This window comes from Melanotaenia boesemani, chromosome 8 (genome assembly GCF_017639745.1).
Source record: "Melanotaenia boesemani isolate fMelBoe1 chromosome 8, fMelBoe1.pri, whole genome shotgun sequence".
Classification (NCBI taxonomy): Eukaryota; Metazoa; Chordata; class Actinopteri; order Atheriniformes; family Melanotaeniidae; genus Melanotaenia; species Melanotaenia boesemani.
The window spans coordinates 25,440-43,243 of NC_055689.1; the positions used below are offsets into that span (position 1 = coordinate 25,440).

A 17,804-nucleotide genomic window follows, 5' to 3' on the forward strand; every position below is an offset into this window, starting at 1 on the left:
ATGGTGAACATCAGAAGGGATAATCTCATCATCACTCCACACACCCGTGTATGCAGTCGACACTTTACAGCGCAAGATGTCAAAGAGCCGAGTAAGGAAGGCAAGAGGAGGCGGCTGAGACCCGGCGCCGTTCCACTTTTATTTCCGTGGAACAACTTTTCTCTTGGTGAGAGAAGACTTTCTGTGTGGGAACGCACAGCTAGAGAACCAGAGAATGTGGAAACTGGGGAACCAGATTGTGCACACGATCACGACTACTGCGTGGGTCCGGATCCTGCCGTTGTGGACAGTGTGCTGGAGGAAAAGCAGAGGCTACGAGAGGAAGTCGCTCCACTAAGGCAGCAGCTGGAGCAGATGTTCCTGTCACGTTTCGGGATACAGCGATTTGATGGGTCCGATGTGGACATTCGTTTTTTCACCCGGTAAGTACATTTGTTATCTTCTACTTTTAGACCAGTTACATGGAGCCCCTCTTTAGAAATAAAGTGATAATAATAACGATAACAGCAATGACAATAATAATAATAATAATACATAGCCACGCTACATAATGCATAGTCTATTCTTCTTAATAATAATAATGTTGTTGATGATGATGATGATAATACAGTGTCACAAGAGGAGCTCCATTATTTTATTTTTTATATTGGTGAAAATAAAGAGCTGAGTTATAGCACAGGAGATGGTATATTGCTTTCTGCTTATTGCTTACTGTAAACATCTAGCTTACATGTTGTCGACTGTGAGCAGGTCTGATTGTAAGGTCTGACAGCAGCAGGGTGAAAGGGGCTGCTCTGTACTGTGAAAATGTTAAGCATTTATTTCATAAGGTAACCCCTCAGTATAACTGAAGTTTGCAGGAGCTTCACCTGTAGAATCTGCAGGTAGTAAGCAGCCAGGTGGATGATCAGATGCAGATATCTGCTGAGAGTGAAACATCAAGGGGAAATAAGGGGTCGTCTTCTTATATTTGGATAGACTGGTTTACTTGTTAGACTCCATGAACATGGAAATTAAAAACGTATTCTGAAATACAAATTAATAAGACCCCTGTCTAACAGGTGGTTGCTTGTAGCAGGAAGGTTTACTTCAGATCGCAGATGAAGGTCAAGAACACCAAAAGCATCATCAATGGAGAGATACAGCAGGTCCTTCCTCCCCTCTGCTGTCAGACTCCACAATTAGGCCTGTTCACAGCAGTGTTGATGTATTTATATTGTAGTTGTGTGTATATATATATATATATATTTGTATACACAACTTGTTTATCTATTCATATTTTTTTACTTGTTTACTGTGAAATTGTACAGCTGTCTACAGCACTATGAATTACCCCACTGAGGCATAAATAAATGTCTATCTAAAAAAAATTTACACAGCGTGTGGGGAAAAAAATGACTGAATATCTGACTAATGTAGTTTGGTTAACATTTGTCCTGCTTATGGTAATTTTCAAAATAATAAATAAAACAAAATGGAATGTCCCTCAGGTGAAGTTAGGCCTCCATCTGTTTCCAGGTTTGCATCTTATGACCACCTGATGCGGTTTTGGCAGGTCATTCAACCATCACTGAAATACATGGTCCGAGCGACCAGCTTAACTGCTGATGATGCTGGACGACTGAGTGCTCCCACGGTAGGCCTTATTTGTAATTATGTGATTTTCCAACTAGAGCACAATAAAGTAGTACAGCCAACCATTTATTTCTTATCTTGTGTATTTCACAGGGACAGGCTCTACACCCAATAGATGAGATGTTCCTGTTCCTGAACTACCCGGCCCTTGTACTAAAGCAGAGGGACCTGGCTGACCGCTATCAAATCCACCAATCTACTGTGAGCAGAATAATTCTCACATGGAGCAATTTTTTGCTTTCTGTCCTGGGTGCACAGAGAATCTGGATGACACAAGAGAGGATCCGGGAGTACCTACCTGTAGAGTTCAGAGACTATGCTGACACCACTGTGGTTCTGGACTGCACTGAGCTGAGGTGCCAAACCCCTTCTTCTCCCTTGCTACAGAGTGAGGTCTACTCAAACTACAAGTCCCACTGCACCCTGAAAGGAATGACTGGTATAGCACCACTGTAATGTGTGATTTTAGAGGTTCGTGGTGGTCAGCGGATGAAACACACAAAGTCAGAGTGCTAGAATAAGTGTGTCAGGTTTATTCCCCGCAGCTCATGACACTCATCATTACATCTCAATGGGTTCAGCCTTATAAGCATAGCATAGCTTGCCCTACCTTTGACACGGACTGGAGAGCCAACAATCCCGGTAGAGTGGCTTAGAAAACCCCGGCTGGGTGTTCGTACGTAACCCGCAGCAGACTCTCCCGAGATGTGGGATTTCCCCGTCTTTATACTTATTTAGAAAAACACAACATCGCATGAGAGAGAGGATGGCCGGTCCTTTCCCACAGGCGAGGATGAGTCCTGAGATCCTGTCTTGTAAACATATTTACAAGACACCCTTTTCTCACCCTTCCAAAGATAGGCAGTCACACAGGCACCAAAACAAGCAGAATAATATAACAAAAACAGTATACAGGTGGTCACTTGGGACAAAACAAGCAGTTATATAACACCAATAGTATACAGATGGTCATTTTAGGACACAAATTAGATATTCCCATATCATTCCACCTCTGGCCTAAAATGGCCTTAATTCATAAAACCTTCACCTTCCCAGATAACATCATCATCTTCAGTATGGCCAGGAGCATGTTGATACTCCTGGCAGACAGTAGTGACCCAATGACACACGAAATCTAACAACTCCATTCGCGTGGCATATACATCATTGTGCACCCATCGATCTTGATTACTCCAGTGCATATAAGTGAACTGATCTACATCAGTATCTGTATCCACAGTTACATGATAACACATCGTTCCATAAGGTCCATCTTCTGCTAAAATATGTATGTGCATCATCTTAAGGCAGTGTGATATATGGTCCTAGACAATCGTTGTTTAATCCGGCGTATATAAAGGCATGTTAATACATTGCATAGCGTCAACACACATAAAATAGCCACAAGAATCAATAATGGTGGAGCTACATATGTTCTAGCGGTGACAGACATTCCTGAAAAAATGTCCCACCAGTGATGAGCACTGTCCATCTCCACCATCTTTGCTGCATGCAAAACCTGTTCCCGGTTAACTAGAGTTGTTACTAAGGCACGGGTAACATTCTGAGAATGGCTAGACATAATATCTTTAAGATCACGGGAGCGAGACAGTGCACTTTGGAAACGCTCCAGAGAAATTCGCCATGGTAGGTGTAACACTTTCCACTGGACAGCCGTCAGATGAGATTCTGTGGTAAAGTTAGTCAACCTGTAAGTTACATTGTGCCAGTGCCATAGGTGTAAACCTTTTAAACAACCTGAGAACGGTACAGTAGGCAACTGAGTATGGTTGTGAGTAGTAGCTACGCAAAGGGTGTTGGGGCCCACTTGCCATAGCATGTCGCTAGCTGGTTCTATATACCATTCACACAGTGCCGTGTCTCCTGTAAAGCATGGATCTCTATACCCTTTAGATAAGAGGCAGGCTTGGCCTCGATCAGTAGTTTCACAGTCCTTCAGGTCATACGTGTGATTAGTTTGGGGACTAAACCATTCACCGTAAGTTCTCAAAAACATATACTTATTATGTACGACCAATGGTAATACCTGAAACTTACAGATGGTGATCGCTTGAGTAACATACCACTGTATCCAACTTACAGTACACATGGTCATATTACATCGCGTCAGTTCAGGCTTCACTTGTAACCATGAAGCATCAGAAATATTAAACAATCGTCTCCATTCATTTGGGTTAGGTGCAGTTATCACTCGTACAAACCTCTCCTCCTGTAGGCGGGAATATATCACCTGTAAACCACACACAGTTGCATCAATAGCTTTGGTTACATTTATGAAAACATCGGCAGTGTCATTAAACAATCTAGTTTGCCATTTCAACTGTTGTTGTAAAATGATGGCAGTCTCTTTCTGTGGTCCTATAGGGACCGGCATCCAGTTCCCCAGGCGATGAATAGCCTGGCTAGCTTTATTTCCAGTGTTGGACAACATTGTCCGAGTGATTTCTCCATCTATGGTGTTGGACACACCTAATACAGTTCCAGTTCCACCCAGCAATGTATCATACCAGGCCCTTCGACGTCTGGCATGATGACAGGTGGGCATTTTTGGCAAGTTCACAGTCCAAGTTACAACAGTTCGAACCACAGCATGTGCTTTTTCTTGACAGGTTGTCACCAATGGGGCCACATGATTAATGTTTACCTGTTCCTTTGGCAGCACATCCACCGGGTGAATCAAAGGATCAATCCGATTGTGAATGGTTGTAGCATTTCTTAATTGGAATGACTCATAAACCTGCACCTGTGAATTAGTACCATTTCCCAATATAGTTCCATCGGTCAGAACCAGGAGCATCATCACGTCCGACGTGACAGTGACGTTGCATCCAGCTTGTACATGTACTGATGTCATCGGTCTCCGTAGGTGCATCGTTTGTATGCAGCCTCGACACACATATATGGGGCATTCACTGGTTAGATTGGCAATATAACAGATTCGGTTGGCTGGACAGGTGAAGTTATCCTGTCTCCTCATCCTTGTTGCGTACCTCCAGCCCGTCCGAAACATGCCCACCTCCTTCATCGACCGGTGGGGCGTCATCGCAGTCACAAAGCTGTAGGTGAGGATGGCAGTGAGGGCAGCTTGCAGCATGCCCCAGCAGGTGGCACCACCAGGTCGTAGGCGGGCCATAGCGAGGATCCTTCTGCGCCCCCTCCTTATTGGATCTGCCGATCAACCTCCTCCACCCCCACTCAGACATCCACCAGGCACACCAGGCTGAAAGAGACACATAACTTCAGAAGAATATAGCAAACAGCATTAGTCTTCTCTTAAATAACATTTTAACACGGGAACATTTTTCCAATCTTGTTCCCCAGAGTATATTATAGTACAGGTTGAGTCTGCCCCCTGAGCGATAATTTCAGCAGGTCTAGGCGGGCCATGTTCTTGCCTGACCCAAACCTTAGCACCCACTTTATCTGTAGATCCAAATCCTCCTTGACCTCTAGTAGTAACCACCTGTGGTGTTGTTATTTCTTGCACCATTGTCATATTACATGGTTTTATTACCAGTTGAGCTATTTTGTCACCTTTAGTGACCACAAACGGTTCAGCAGCTATATTTAATAGCACTACACCCAGTTCTCCTTGGTAATCAGCATCAATTACTCCTGCCATAACAGTGATTCCTTTCAGAGACAGTCCTGATCTAGGCAGGATATGTCCGTACATGCCCGGCGGGCATTGTAACCCTAAACCGGTTTTCACAACCGTTGGGGTATGACTAGGGAGCGTTACTGTTTGTAGACTCGTCAGGTCTAAACCCGCTGAGCCAGGTGTGGCAAGCAGTGGAATTTTAGCATCATTGTGTATTTTCCACATTTTAACACTTTCATCTGCTGGGGTAGCATGCACCATGACCATTCGAGTGAGTGGTGTCACTCCTTCTGCAAGAGGTCTGTTATTAATTTGTTTAACCACCTCTGGTAAATTGTGCTTCCAATTATTTAAACTATTATCACCTGAGGCTTTCCTCAGTGAGGATTTCAATAATCCATTTAGTCTTTCAATTAACCCTGCTGCTTGTGGGTGATACGGAATGTGATAAATCCATTCTACATGGTTTTCATCCGCCCATTTCCTTACCATGTGACCTGTGAAATGTGATCCATTATCAGTTTGAATTTGTACAGGCATGCCATAATATTGTTCAATCATGTCCAAACATTTTAACGTTGCCTTTTGATTACTAAATTTACAGGGATGAACTATCAATACTCCAGAATATGTATCTACAGCAGTACATGCATATTTACAGTTCTGTGAGACTGGCAACGGTCCAACAAAATCCATCTGCCAGACTTGAGCAGGACTTTTTCCTCTCTGAATATGACCCTGTAGATGTTGAGGCTTGCCACGCCTCTGATGTTGACACTGTTCACATTGTTCTATGGCAGTTTTTACATCATCCTGTTTTAGATCGATTCCTCTGTCCTGAGCCCATTGCAGGGTTCCTTTAATACCCCAGTGACCGCTTTTCTGATGAGCCCATCTTGCCAACCCTTCTGTGGACTCTCTAGCAACCACCATGGTTCTAGCAACTTCATCAGCATGTTTATTATGCAGTGCTTCTGCACTATTATTAGTGGTATGTGCATCCACATGAACAACATATATAGTTATGGCTTGAGCTTTTTCCCAAATATCTTTCCACAATTCCTGCCCCCATACTTCCTTTGATTGTATCATCCAGTTATTCTTCTTCCACGTAGGCATCCATGTTAACATACCATTTACTACTGACCAGGAATCAGAATAAATTCTTGCTTGTTGTATTCCTACCTGTTGCAATACCATATGTACTGCTTTTAATTCTGCCCACTGGCTACTCTTTCCATCCCCTGTTTGTTCCAGGGTCTGTCCTATGGCTGGATTATAAGCCACAGCTTTCCACTTCCGCTTGCCTGCTGTCCACTTAGCAGAACCATCTGTAAACCATGACTGAGCCTGCTGTTCAGATGTCAAACTTCCATAAGCCTGTCCTGGCCGGACTGGAGACGCATCCATTTCAGTCACCAGGAACCTGGCTTCATCTGCTGCAGGAGCATCTGCAACCTGTTCATGCAGAGTAGACACACCTTTTTCTCCGGGTTTTACCCGTTCAGATAAATACCATTTCCATTTAATAACACTGCTTTCTTGTGCTGTTCCTATTCTATGAGTAGTTGGATTACTCAAAATCCATGACATTATAGGTATTTGTGGGCGCATAATGACCTCATGCCCCACTGTCTGAGCTTCTGTTTCTATTAAACTCCAATAACAAGCCAGCAATTGTTTTTCAAATGGTGTGTATCTTTCACCTGCAGGTGGCAGTTTCCGGGACCAGAACCCCATGGGCTTTCTGACCCGCCCTTGCTTCTGCCACAAGCTCCAATTGGCATAATCTGCTGAAGCAGACACCTGCAGTTCTACTGGACCAGATATCAGCTTTCCCAATGACACAGCCTGCTGTATAGCTTCTTTAGCTAACTCAAATGCAGTCTGATGTACATCTGTCCATTCAAACACAGCCTTTTTCCTTGTTATTGCATAGAGAGGTTTCAGGATCTGTCCCAAGTGTGGAATATGATGTCTCCAGAATCCAAACAAACCAATAAACCTCTGCAGGTCAGCCTGTGTGTGTGGGACGGCAAATGTCAATATTTTTTCTTTGGCCTTCTCAGTTATCTCTCTTTCGCCTCTGTTCCAGTTTATTCCTAAGAACTTCACTTGTTGTGCTGGGCCCTGCACTTTAGCAGGCTTTATTTCCCATCCATGTGACTGCATGTGAGTCATCACTTGTTGCAATACTGCAGCCACTTCGTCCTTATTGATCCCCTGGATCATTATGTCATCGATGTAATGGGAAATCATTATTCCCGATGGTAATTGCATTTCAGCAAGATGTTCAGCCACTATGCGATGACAAATAGTAGGACTATGCACGTAGCCCTGTGGAAGGCGAGTAAACGTGTACTGTCGCCCCTCCCAGGTAAATGCAAACTGTTCCATCCTATCCTCTGGGATAGGAATAGTGAAGAAAGCATTAGCCAGATCAAGCACTGCATACCATACACCGGGATGATGTTGAACCCGTTCTATTATGGTAAGTGAGTCAGGTACTGCAGCAGTTAACGGGGGGAGTGTGTTTGTTTAACCCCCGATAATCCACAGTCATCCTCCAGCTGCCATCTGATTTTCTGACCGGCCACAAAGGATTATTCCAAGCAGTGGAGATTGTTTTCAACACTCCAGCTTCTAAATAATCAGATATTGTCACAGTTATCTCATCATGTCCTCCTGGTATTCTGTACTGCTTTTGTGATATCACTTTTTCAGCCAGAGGGATTGGGAACGGTGCCATATGCACTTTTCCAACCCGTACAGCACACACACTTAGTGAGCGGAGTTCTTTAACTCCAAATGAGAATCTGCCCCCTCTCAGATGGAGAGTCATACCTGTCAAAATATCCATGCCAATAATGTATTCTTTAATGGGAGTGATTATAACTTGATAAATATGTGGAGGTAACGTGCCGATAGTGAGAGAGAGCTTAACTATTTTTCCTTGAACAACTCCACCACCTAAACCACTCAATGTAGCAACTAAACCTTTAAATTTATGTGGATTACCATATATAAGGGTGGCCTCCGCCCCCGTATCTACCAGAGCTTCCACTGTTTGTGTAGAATTTCGCCAATGTATACCCAACATCACATGTCGGCGTATATCATTAGCAGCCCAATTAACTAGCCGAATTGGAGGGGCTCGGCCAGTTTCCTAGTAATAATTTTCAGGTAAACCAGGATATAGGCGAGAGCGCCTCTTATCTTTTTTATCCTTTTTCTCCTTTTTCTTCTGAGCTTTGGTTTTCTTCACTCGTGCTATTTGACAGAGTTCTCCCTCCTCCTCCTCCTCCTCCTCGGAGCTCTCCTCAGGCTCCGGCTCTGCACGCCTTTCACGCACCAAGTCCGACAGCATTTCTTTCATTTCTCTCCATCCATCCAGACCAGACACACATGACACTTTAAGTCCCTTTTGAGACACAATTTCTCTTAATTCACTCGTGGGTTTACCATCTATCTGTGACACAGGAACCCCAGCTTTCACCAGAGCATTCCAGTAATCTCGGCGTGTGGGGCCACCAGCTTGTGGCTGAAATGCCTGCTTAGGTCTCGGGGTGAATTTTGGTCTGTCTCCCCTCTGTTGAGACGGTTGAGGACGAACATTCATGTCATCCCACTGTGCCAGATTTTCTAATTCTCTTATCATCCCTTGTACAGCAGAAGCAGGTCTGTCTACAGAATTTAACATTAATGTTAACACCAGGGATCTGTAATGTGGAGGACTGGTTTTTATCAGATGATCCCGTACTGATTTGGGCACATACATATCAGCCCATGCATCAGCCGTTCCCAGAAACACTCCTTCCCTCATCATTAACTGAGCCACCCGTTGCACAGCATCTCTGATAGTATACCAGGGCCGGGTAATTGGTGCCCAATCACCGGGCAGGCGGAACACAGTTCCGGTTGCAAGGGCGTACAAAGAAAACACAGATGCCGTGGCTCCACGCAAATCTGTCATTGCATCCCTGTATGCGGCATTAACATCAGGGTTTCTGGATAAACTGACAAATTTATGTGCATCCCCCTGATCCACATCAGTTTGATGGGCCCCTTCATCCAACAATCTTACCAGCCATGAATCCAGGGGCTCCTCCACCCCCTGCCTGAATTTTCTCCCCAGATGTGACACCTCCTCTGCAGTATAATCCTCTGTTCGTTTATAGCTTGTAGAACTTCATCATCCCTGTAAATCCTCTGAATGAACAGGTCATCCTCAGTGTAGACTACAAAGTCGCACCATTCAAATCCACTTAATAAAAGGTGCCCCTGCACCTGCCAGTAGTAGGCATGTGATTTTTTTAACTGAAGTATGTCATCAGAGACCCTGAGGTAAGTGCAGTCCACATAGCTTCTGACATGAGGACACTTCACCTCTACCAGTCCAAATGCAGGTTCAGCTTTTGGGTCGTAGATCAGACCATCTGGTGAAGCCCCAAGCCACGGCACATCGGGATGAATGATGAAGCCACATGGGTAGTGGTTGACGTCCCTCGCCAGACAATACTCCTCTATTGCCTTAGGCTCCAGCTCGAGGCCTCTCTTCATGTCGGCAGTTTTGTAGCCTGACCGGGAGATTCGAGGCCAAGCTTTCTGCCGATGACTGTCCTCTCACATGGCAAACTTCTCTGAAGCACATCACATGGATAAACAGTATATAATTAAACAGTACAATTATATATATATATATATATATATATATATATATACATATATATATATATATATATAAACACTATACTATTATTAAAACCAAAATGCATAAGGTCTGCTAGGCTGCGGTTTCTAAAAAAGATGTTTATATGAAGGCAAAGTTTTAAAAACAAAATCATATTTAACACAATTTCTTATTCCGACAGGATCATCATGTTTGTTTACAACTATATATCCTGTTGGGTGAAAAGTGCACATACCTAAATCTAGAGGATGTCACACGCAGCCTCCTTAAGAGGTGCCATTCCTGCAGAGAGCTTTGCTGCCTTGTGCTCTCCTCAGTTCGGTGGGCCATGTCATGTGATGTTTCCAGAGACATCATGTGGAGTTGCTGATGATGGCTCAGTACAAAGCAGCACTTGGTGGGGCCCAAGAAGTAATTGGAGGGAGGTACAGATGGTCGTGGTGTTGCAGTGGAATGCAAACACGTTTTAGGTGGGCTCCATGCTGGGAGGAGATAGGAGAGGACACTTCCTTCTTGAACTTTGCCAAAGGCACTGTCCACCAGTGGTATAGCCCCTGAAATCCCCACGGTGGTTATAAGTGGAGCAGTGTCCCTTGGCATCTGTTCATAGGCCTCGTTCAGGTGAAGCACAGTCATGTCTGGGAGCTCGCAGGTCCGGTTTGAGGCTGCTTTGTATAAATTACTCCTGCAATTACAACATAGCGTAATTGTTTTACATGTTCAGTCAAATATTTTATGAGATCAATTCAGTATAACCTTCTGACACCTGCGTGAAGCTGGCCCCCCACCCCACGCAAAACACAGTGGAAATGGTCTCGATCGTTTGTGCTGGTTTGTGCTGAAAAGATTTTCGTTTGTGCTGTTTTAGTTTTTAAGATATTAAAACATGTTTTTAAGGTCAACCTATGTTCACCCAGCCCCCCACATTGTCCAAATTGAACAAAAATGGTCTCAATCGTTTGTGCTGCGTTAGTTTTTAAGATATGACAAGTTTCTTATGGGTCAATCATTGCATTAAACCATTACTGAATTAGTTGATGGAGTGTGTTTTGAAGGGAGCCGTTCTTGCGGTTAATTGGTCATTAATTAGTCCGGCTGATTTTTCCACTCATTCAGTGTCCGCTGCGGAGCACTGTTCTGGTACACGGTGAACTGCCTTTTTTTTTGGTAAAGATAAAGTGTGACGTTCTTATTTTGTGGGTTTTCCTGTTTCAAGACCAAGTTCGTCCATGCAACCAGTGAGTATTTAAATTTTGTTACTTCACCAATATAATAATGAGTAAACTGCATTTGTTTGGCGTGATATTGCTGCTGTTTCAACAGGGTAGCCAAATTGGGTAGGTGGCTTGGCTCAGGATCTCCAAAATCCATCAGCGTGTTTGCCAGTGATGCCGCCATACATGGGTTCCTTCCTGCCATCACACACTCTGTGGCTACCTGCACACGCAAGTGTCCAGACATGAAGCGCTTGGACTGACCTGTGTGCTTGGATTCATCAGTGTTTTTTATTTTGCACTTTAGGACCATCGGGCTGTTTAGTGCAGGCTCTTTCTCACACTGAATATCTAAATGACTAAGACACTCTTTACAGTAACCTTTTATAGATATATAATTTGTTGTCTGTGATGGATAGACCTAGGCTCTCTTAAATACAGATGTTCATGGGCTTTTAACTTCTTTCCAAATAAGCTCATTTATAATATGAGTCCAGATGCCAGGCTTCAAAATTCTGTATTCCCTTTTTTTTAGTTGAAGAACCCATGTCCTTATATTCCACATATTCAGGAATAAACTGCCTCCATTTATCAAATGGAACTTCAAGCTGGAAATCCTTATCTTTTAGTCCAGGAGAAAAACCTGACTCTGATGTTTCTGGGTCACTGCCTTCTGGATCCTTGGTCTGAATACTGAACCCTAAAGCTGACCAGACATCGTATCGGTTTAACTTGACGATGGTATAAAGCGCCTTTGCAGAGATCCTGTGTCCTAGCTGCTCACTCAGCTCTGTCCAGACTCTGACTCTAGGAGTGGCTATGGTTGCGTTTTCCAGGAGTTTGGCCTCTTTTGATGAGCAGAGAACTTCCAGAAGGGAATCTCTGTCTACTGCTGGTTGTTTGGGCATCTAGTTGAAACAGAGATATCTAGTTAGTTTAATCACTTTAATATTTTTTACTAATTTGCATCCAACTTTATTGAGGACTTTATTTATCCCTCAGTAGAGGAAGTTAAATAATACTGACGTCATACTCTTGTATGAGTTATAGTAAACTAAGGTAAATACTATGAAATATTAAACATTGATTTATATTTCATATAACTTAGAAAATACATTTAAGAGGCTTGATTTGGTTGCAGCTAAGGCCTAAATAAACTTGAATGTTTTTGAATTTATTGACTTTATTATGTTATGTACATGCCATCAACAACTTAAAGTTATTACCAAGTATTCTCATTAATCTGTTAAGAATAATTAAGTAATTATTACCAAGTATTCTCATTAATCTGTTAAGAATAATTAAGTAATTATTACCAAGTATTCTCATTAATCTGTTAAGAATAATTAAGTAGTTATTACCAAGTATTCTCATTAATCTGTTAAGAATAATTAAGTAATTATTACCAAGTATTCTCATTAATCTGTTAAGAATAATTAAGTAGTTATTACCAAGTATTCTCATTAATCTGTTAAGAATAATTAAGTAATTATTACCAAGTATTCTCATTAATCTGTTAAGAATAATTAAGTAATTATTACCAAGTATTCTCATTAATCTGTTAAGAATAATTAAGTAATTATTACCAAGTATTCTCATTAATCTGTTAAGAATAATTAAGTAATTATTACCAAGTATTCTCATTAATCTGTTAAGAATAATTAAGTAGTTATTACCAAGTATTCTCATTAATCTGTTAAGAATAATTAAGTAATTATTACCAAGTATTCTCATTATTCTGTTAAGAATAATTAAGTAATTATTACCAAGTATTCTCATTAATCTGTTAAGAATAATTAAGTAATTATTACCAAGTATTCTCATTAATCTGTTAAGAATAATTAAGTAGTTATTACCAAGTATTCTCATTAATCTGTTAAGAATAATTAAGTAATTATTACCAAGTATTCTCATTAATCTGTTAAGAATAATTAAGTAGTTATTACCAAGTATTCTCATTAATCTGTTAAGAATAATTAAGTAGTTATTACCAAGTATTCTCATTAATCTGTTAAGAATAATTAAGTAGTTATTACCAAGTATTCTCATTAATCTGTTAAGAATAATTAAGTAATTATTACCAAGTATTCTCATTAATCTGTTAAGAATAATTAAGTAGTTATTACCAAGTATTCTCATTAATCTGTTTAGAATAATTAAGTAGTTATTACCAAGTATTCTCATTAATCTGTTAAGAATAATTAAGTAATTATTACCAAGTATTCTCATTAATCTGTTAAGAATAATTAAGTAATTATTACCAAGTATTCTCATTAATCTGTTAAGAATAATTAAGTAGTTATTACCAAGTATTCTCATTAATCTGTTAAGAATAATTAAGTAATTATTACCAAGTATTCTCATTAATCTGTTAAGAATAATTAAGTAATTATTACCAAGTATTCTCATTAATCTGTTAAGAATAATTAAGTAATTATTACCAAGTATTCTCATTAATCTGTTTAGAATAATTAAGTAGTTATTACCAAGTATTCTCATTAATCTGTTTAGAATAATTAAGTAGTTATTACCAAGTATTCTCATTAATCTGTTAAGAATAATTAAGTAATTATTACCAAGTATTCTCATTAATCTGTTAAGAATAATTAAGTAGTTATTACCAAGTATTCTCATTAATCTGTTAAGAATAATTAAGTAATTATTACCAAGTATTCTCATTAATCTGTTAAGAATAATTAAGTAATTATTACCAAGTATTCTCAATAATCTGTTAATAATAATTAAGTAATTATTACCAAGTATTCTCATTAATCTGTTAAGAATAATTAAGTAGTTATTACCAAGTATTCTCATTAATCTGTTAAGAATAATTAAGTAGTTATTACCAAGTATTCTCATTAATCTGTTAAGAATAATTAAGTAATTATTACCAAGTATTCTCATTAATCTGTTAAGAATAATTAAGTAGTTATTACCAAGTATTCTCATTAATCTGTTAAGAATAATTAAGTAATTATTACCAAGTATTCTCATTAATCTGTTAAGAATCTAGTGCAGTCAAATGAAAGAATGAAACATCCAAAGTTGCACATTTTGACAATTTTCAGTCATCTGGGTGTTTTATACTAAATATATGTGAATTCCCAAGAAAACCTAATTGGTTTGTCTTTGTATTCATTAGATGAACCTCTTTTGCATTCTGCTAAGTTGCTGCATCTAAATAAGAATAACAGCTCTATAAAGTCTGCACTGTATAAACTGAGAGTATTACCACATTTTACTTACTTCCTTACTTAAGAGACACAAACATGTTTCAGATTTTTACTAAAAACTTTATTGAATCCTGGATTAAAACAAGGAAGAAGCTGGATAATGAAATTGTCGGTGGCTATCTTCCAAACACAGTTACATTCCTCTAAAAACACACTACACCATACTTCTCTGTAAAGTGAATTATTTGTCCAGTTTTCTTTATAATAAAACGCTGCATATCGGACGAACCACCAACCAGCATTTTCGTGGAGTTTAATGAACAGTTTGACCTTTTAAAATATTACTTAGCCTTTAGAAACCAAAGCGGCACAAACCAACATTTTTATATCGTGTTAAGTGTTTATTATTAATGCAGCTGGAATGGTGGGCTTGAGTAATCAGTCTGAGAAAACGCTGTCTGAACACAAGATGCTGCTTTTTATTGCCAGTTGGCATCACAGTCACAGAACATGCTTCGTCTAAACCGCACCACTTCACCTCAGACCCATCACGCTCCCCGAATAACTTTAACTTGTGGTCACCCAAAACAAAAATTAATCTCTTCTTCCATTCTTCCCACACTATAAATTAAACGTTTTTGTTCAATTTGGACAATGTGGGGGGGCTGGGTGAACTTAGGTTGACCATAAAAACATGTTTTAATATCTTAAAATCTAAAGCAGCACAAACGAAAGTTTTTCCTGCACAAACCAGCACAAACGATCGAGACCATTTCCACTGTGTTGGGGTGGGGGGCCAGCTTCACGCTGGTCCTTCTGACCTGCCAAACTTTGGAGTAGACTTTATTCTTAAGAAGTTGTTCATGCTGCTTGTTGGTTTGGTATCATCTACCATGTACTATGTACTCACTGCATCTATGCCTTCTCTTGTGCCTCACTGTTAACAAGCTGTGTGCTTTAAGAAGAAGAGTGTGCCTGTGTGCATGCTTAATAATAATAATAATAATAATGGATTAGATTTATATAGCGCTTTTCAAGGCACCCAAAGCGCTTTACATTGTGTGAATCCATTATTCATCCACTCCTCACTCATACCTGGTGATGGTAAGCTACGTGCGTAGCCACAGCTGCCCTGGGGCAAGCTGACGGAAACGTGGCTGCCAGTCTGCGCCTACGGCCTCTCCGACCATCACCGAACATTCATCCACACATTCATACACCAGCGATGCCAACACTGGAGGCAAGGAGGGTTAAGTGTCTTGCCCAAGGACACAACGACAGATGACTGCGGGAGCGGGAATCGAACCGCAGACCTTCCGATCATTGGACGACCTGCTCTACCACCTGAGCCACTGCTCAGCTTATAAAGGGAAATTCAATGAAACAGACAAAGGAAAATAAATGAACTATTCTATGTGTAATGTATTACCGGATTCCTTCAGCCAGTCTTCTTTCTTTGGGTCTTGCTGATACTATCACCATCTGATTGGTCGGACCAGGTTTGAAGCCCTGTAAAGAAATGTAAAAGTTAAAGATGATGTTTTTCTATGTGTGTAACTAACAACATTATGTTAAAAAATTTGGATTTTTCACCTGAGTACGAGGTTTGTGCCACTGCTGTTCAGAATGTGTGCAGCTTTGTGTTGGGGGTACAGCTGTAAGTCCCTTCTGGCTGTAATCAGCAGACTGATACAGCAAGGCTGCAACATGACTGCACAGGGCAAGCCCAGCAACACATGAACACTGGTACGTCAGCAGCTCAACAGGTTTAGTGTCTTTGAGAACCACCTGTAAAAGAAGTTGATAGAAACAGTACCATGTGAAGTGTTTTTATATCCATGCAGTGAATGATAGCCCTAAAACTGGTATGACTTATAAAAACACAGCAACTAAAGTTGTTAAACTTGTTATATTGTTGTGGAAATTTCATATTATTCCCTTTACTATATTATGTCTACTGATCCCTCTCAGGGTAAACAGCTTGTTTAAGTTCTTGGTAATTGAGTTTAATACTGAGTAGCCTGTTGCTATCGTAAATGTGGATGCATTCTTTAGAACAGTTCGCTCTGACCTGTGTGACTTATCTGATACCAGCCAGGCGCCTCAGGATGACCCAGCCAGGCACTGGGGTTGTTTATGTGCTCACTAAACTGAAAAAGCTCATTAGGTTTGTTGAAGTGTCTAATCCTGTGTGAGGAACAGACAATCTCTTTGTTTGTATTTCATGATGTGCTGTGACGTGATCATTCTGCTTAAAAGATGCTGCATGTGTGTTTCTTATCAGATTCTGTTCAGATCTCTGTGCTGTCAGACCTCTGAACAGTCTCTCAGGAATTGCAATTCTATTCTTTCTATTTTTCCTATTCATTCTATTCTTTGTATTTTAATCCTGTGTTCAATAAACTTGTAATCATTTTTCACTTCAAAACCAGACTCCTCATTCCTTGACAGAGTAACTTTTTGCCTCAACAATCTGGTGTCAGAAGTGCTCCTGCGTGGTCAGTTTCGGGTTTTACGACGGGTGTCTGATCAACCTGAGCACGTCTCAGCTTTTGTTTTCTGGGGGACTCCTCGTGGATCTCCTTACTGGCCCGCCAGGATCTCGAACATCTTCCATCCTGTCAAGGAAGTCTGGTGAGTGAGAAATTACTCTAGGATTTTAGGTTGCTCTCACGCACACACACATCTCTCCCTTTTTAGAAAAGTAGGAAGACGGGCAGCCGGGGGTTTGGGGAGCTCCGCTTACTAGGAGCAGGCCTGGAAGTCTCATTAGGAGATCTGGGCAGGTTAAAATCCCTTCACAAGGGATTTTGGGAGCTCCGTAGGCTAGAAGCGGGCCTGAAGGTCTCATTAGGAGATCTGGGCAGGTTAAAATCCCTTCACAAGGGTGTGAGTGGGTCTCTCGCTGGAAAGCAGTGAGATAGGGCGGACGGATTAGCCGTTATTCCGTATTCTACAGAGACGTCTGTAGTCTAAGGTGTGGGAATATTCCTCCCCGTGCTTAAGTGTAAACATGGGTAATGTAAGCTCCAAAACACCGGCGACACCCCGCGGTGAACTCTTTGAGTTCATGGAACGTAAGTATGGGAAGGTGTGTGTGGAAGTGTGTGCGGAGTAGATTCAGAATGGTATTTTTCCAGCTGAAGGCTCTTTGAGCCCGGCAGCATTAAAAATAACCAAAGAAGGTTTAGATAGGATGAGGGACAAATTAAAGTCACAGAAACGGGTGAAGGTCTCAGATTGGGACCGCTTAGAAAACATCAGGCGGCTTTAACAAACTGGCTCGCAGAATGTGAGCGTCGACAAGAGAAATCAGAACGCCAAAGTTCCTTCAAAACTTACTGACCCTCCACAGACTGACCTGCACCGACCTGACAACAGCCATGATAAGCGAATGACAACCTCTGTTGCTGTGTCTCACTTTTCTCAGCTGAAAACTAACTCATTGTATCCTCTCTACCTGCATGTCC

General features: G+C 41.0%; 1 protein-coding gene and 1 long non-coding RNA gene across 3 annotated transcripts; one reads left to right on the forward strand and one right to left on the reverse strand.

Moving 5' to 3' along the window:
- On the forward strand, positions 1-2,091 carry LOC121644285. Its single transcript, XM_041992138.1, has 4 exons — positions 1-422; positions 1,519-1,636; positions 1,729-1,836; positions 1,894-2,091. The coding sequence occupies exons 1-4, from the start codon at positions 1-3 to the stop codon at positions 2,089-2,091; spliced, it is 846 nt and encodes a 281-aa protein (XP_041848072.1).
- Positions 2,092-10,579: 8,488 nt separating this feature from the next.
- LOC121644839 lies at positions 10,580-15,962 on the reverse strand. 2 transcript variants are annotated; one of them, XR_006011319.1, is made up of 3 exons: positions 15,928-15,962; positions 15,764-15,843; positions 10,580-10,632 (listed from the first exon to the last, which is right to left on the reverse strand). It is a non-coding gene; the product is annotated as an uncharacterized LOC121644839 (long non-coding RNA). The 2 variants fall into 2 exon arrangements; XR_006011320.1 differs by lacking the exon at positions 10,580-10,632 and adding an exon at positions 15,227-15,289.
- Between the last annotated feature and the right edge of the window lie 1,842 nt (positions 15,963-17,804).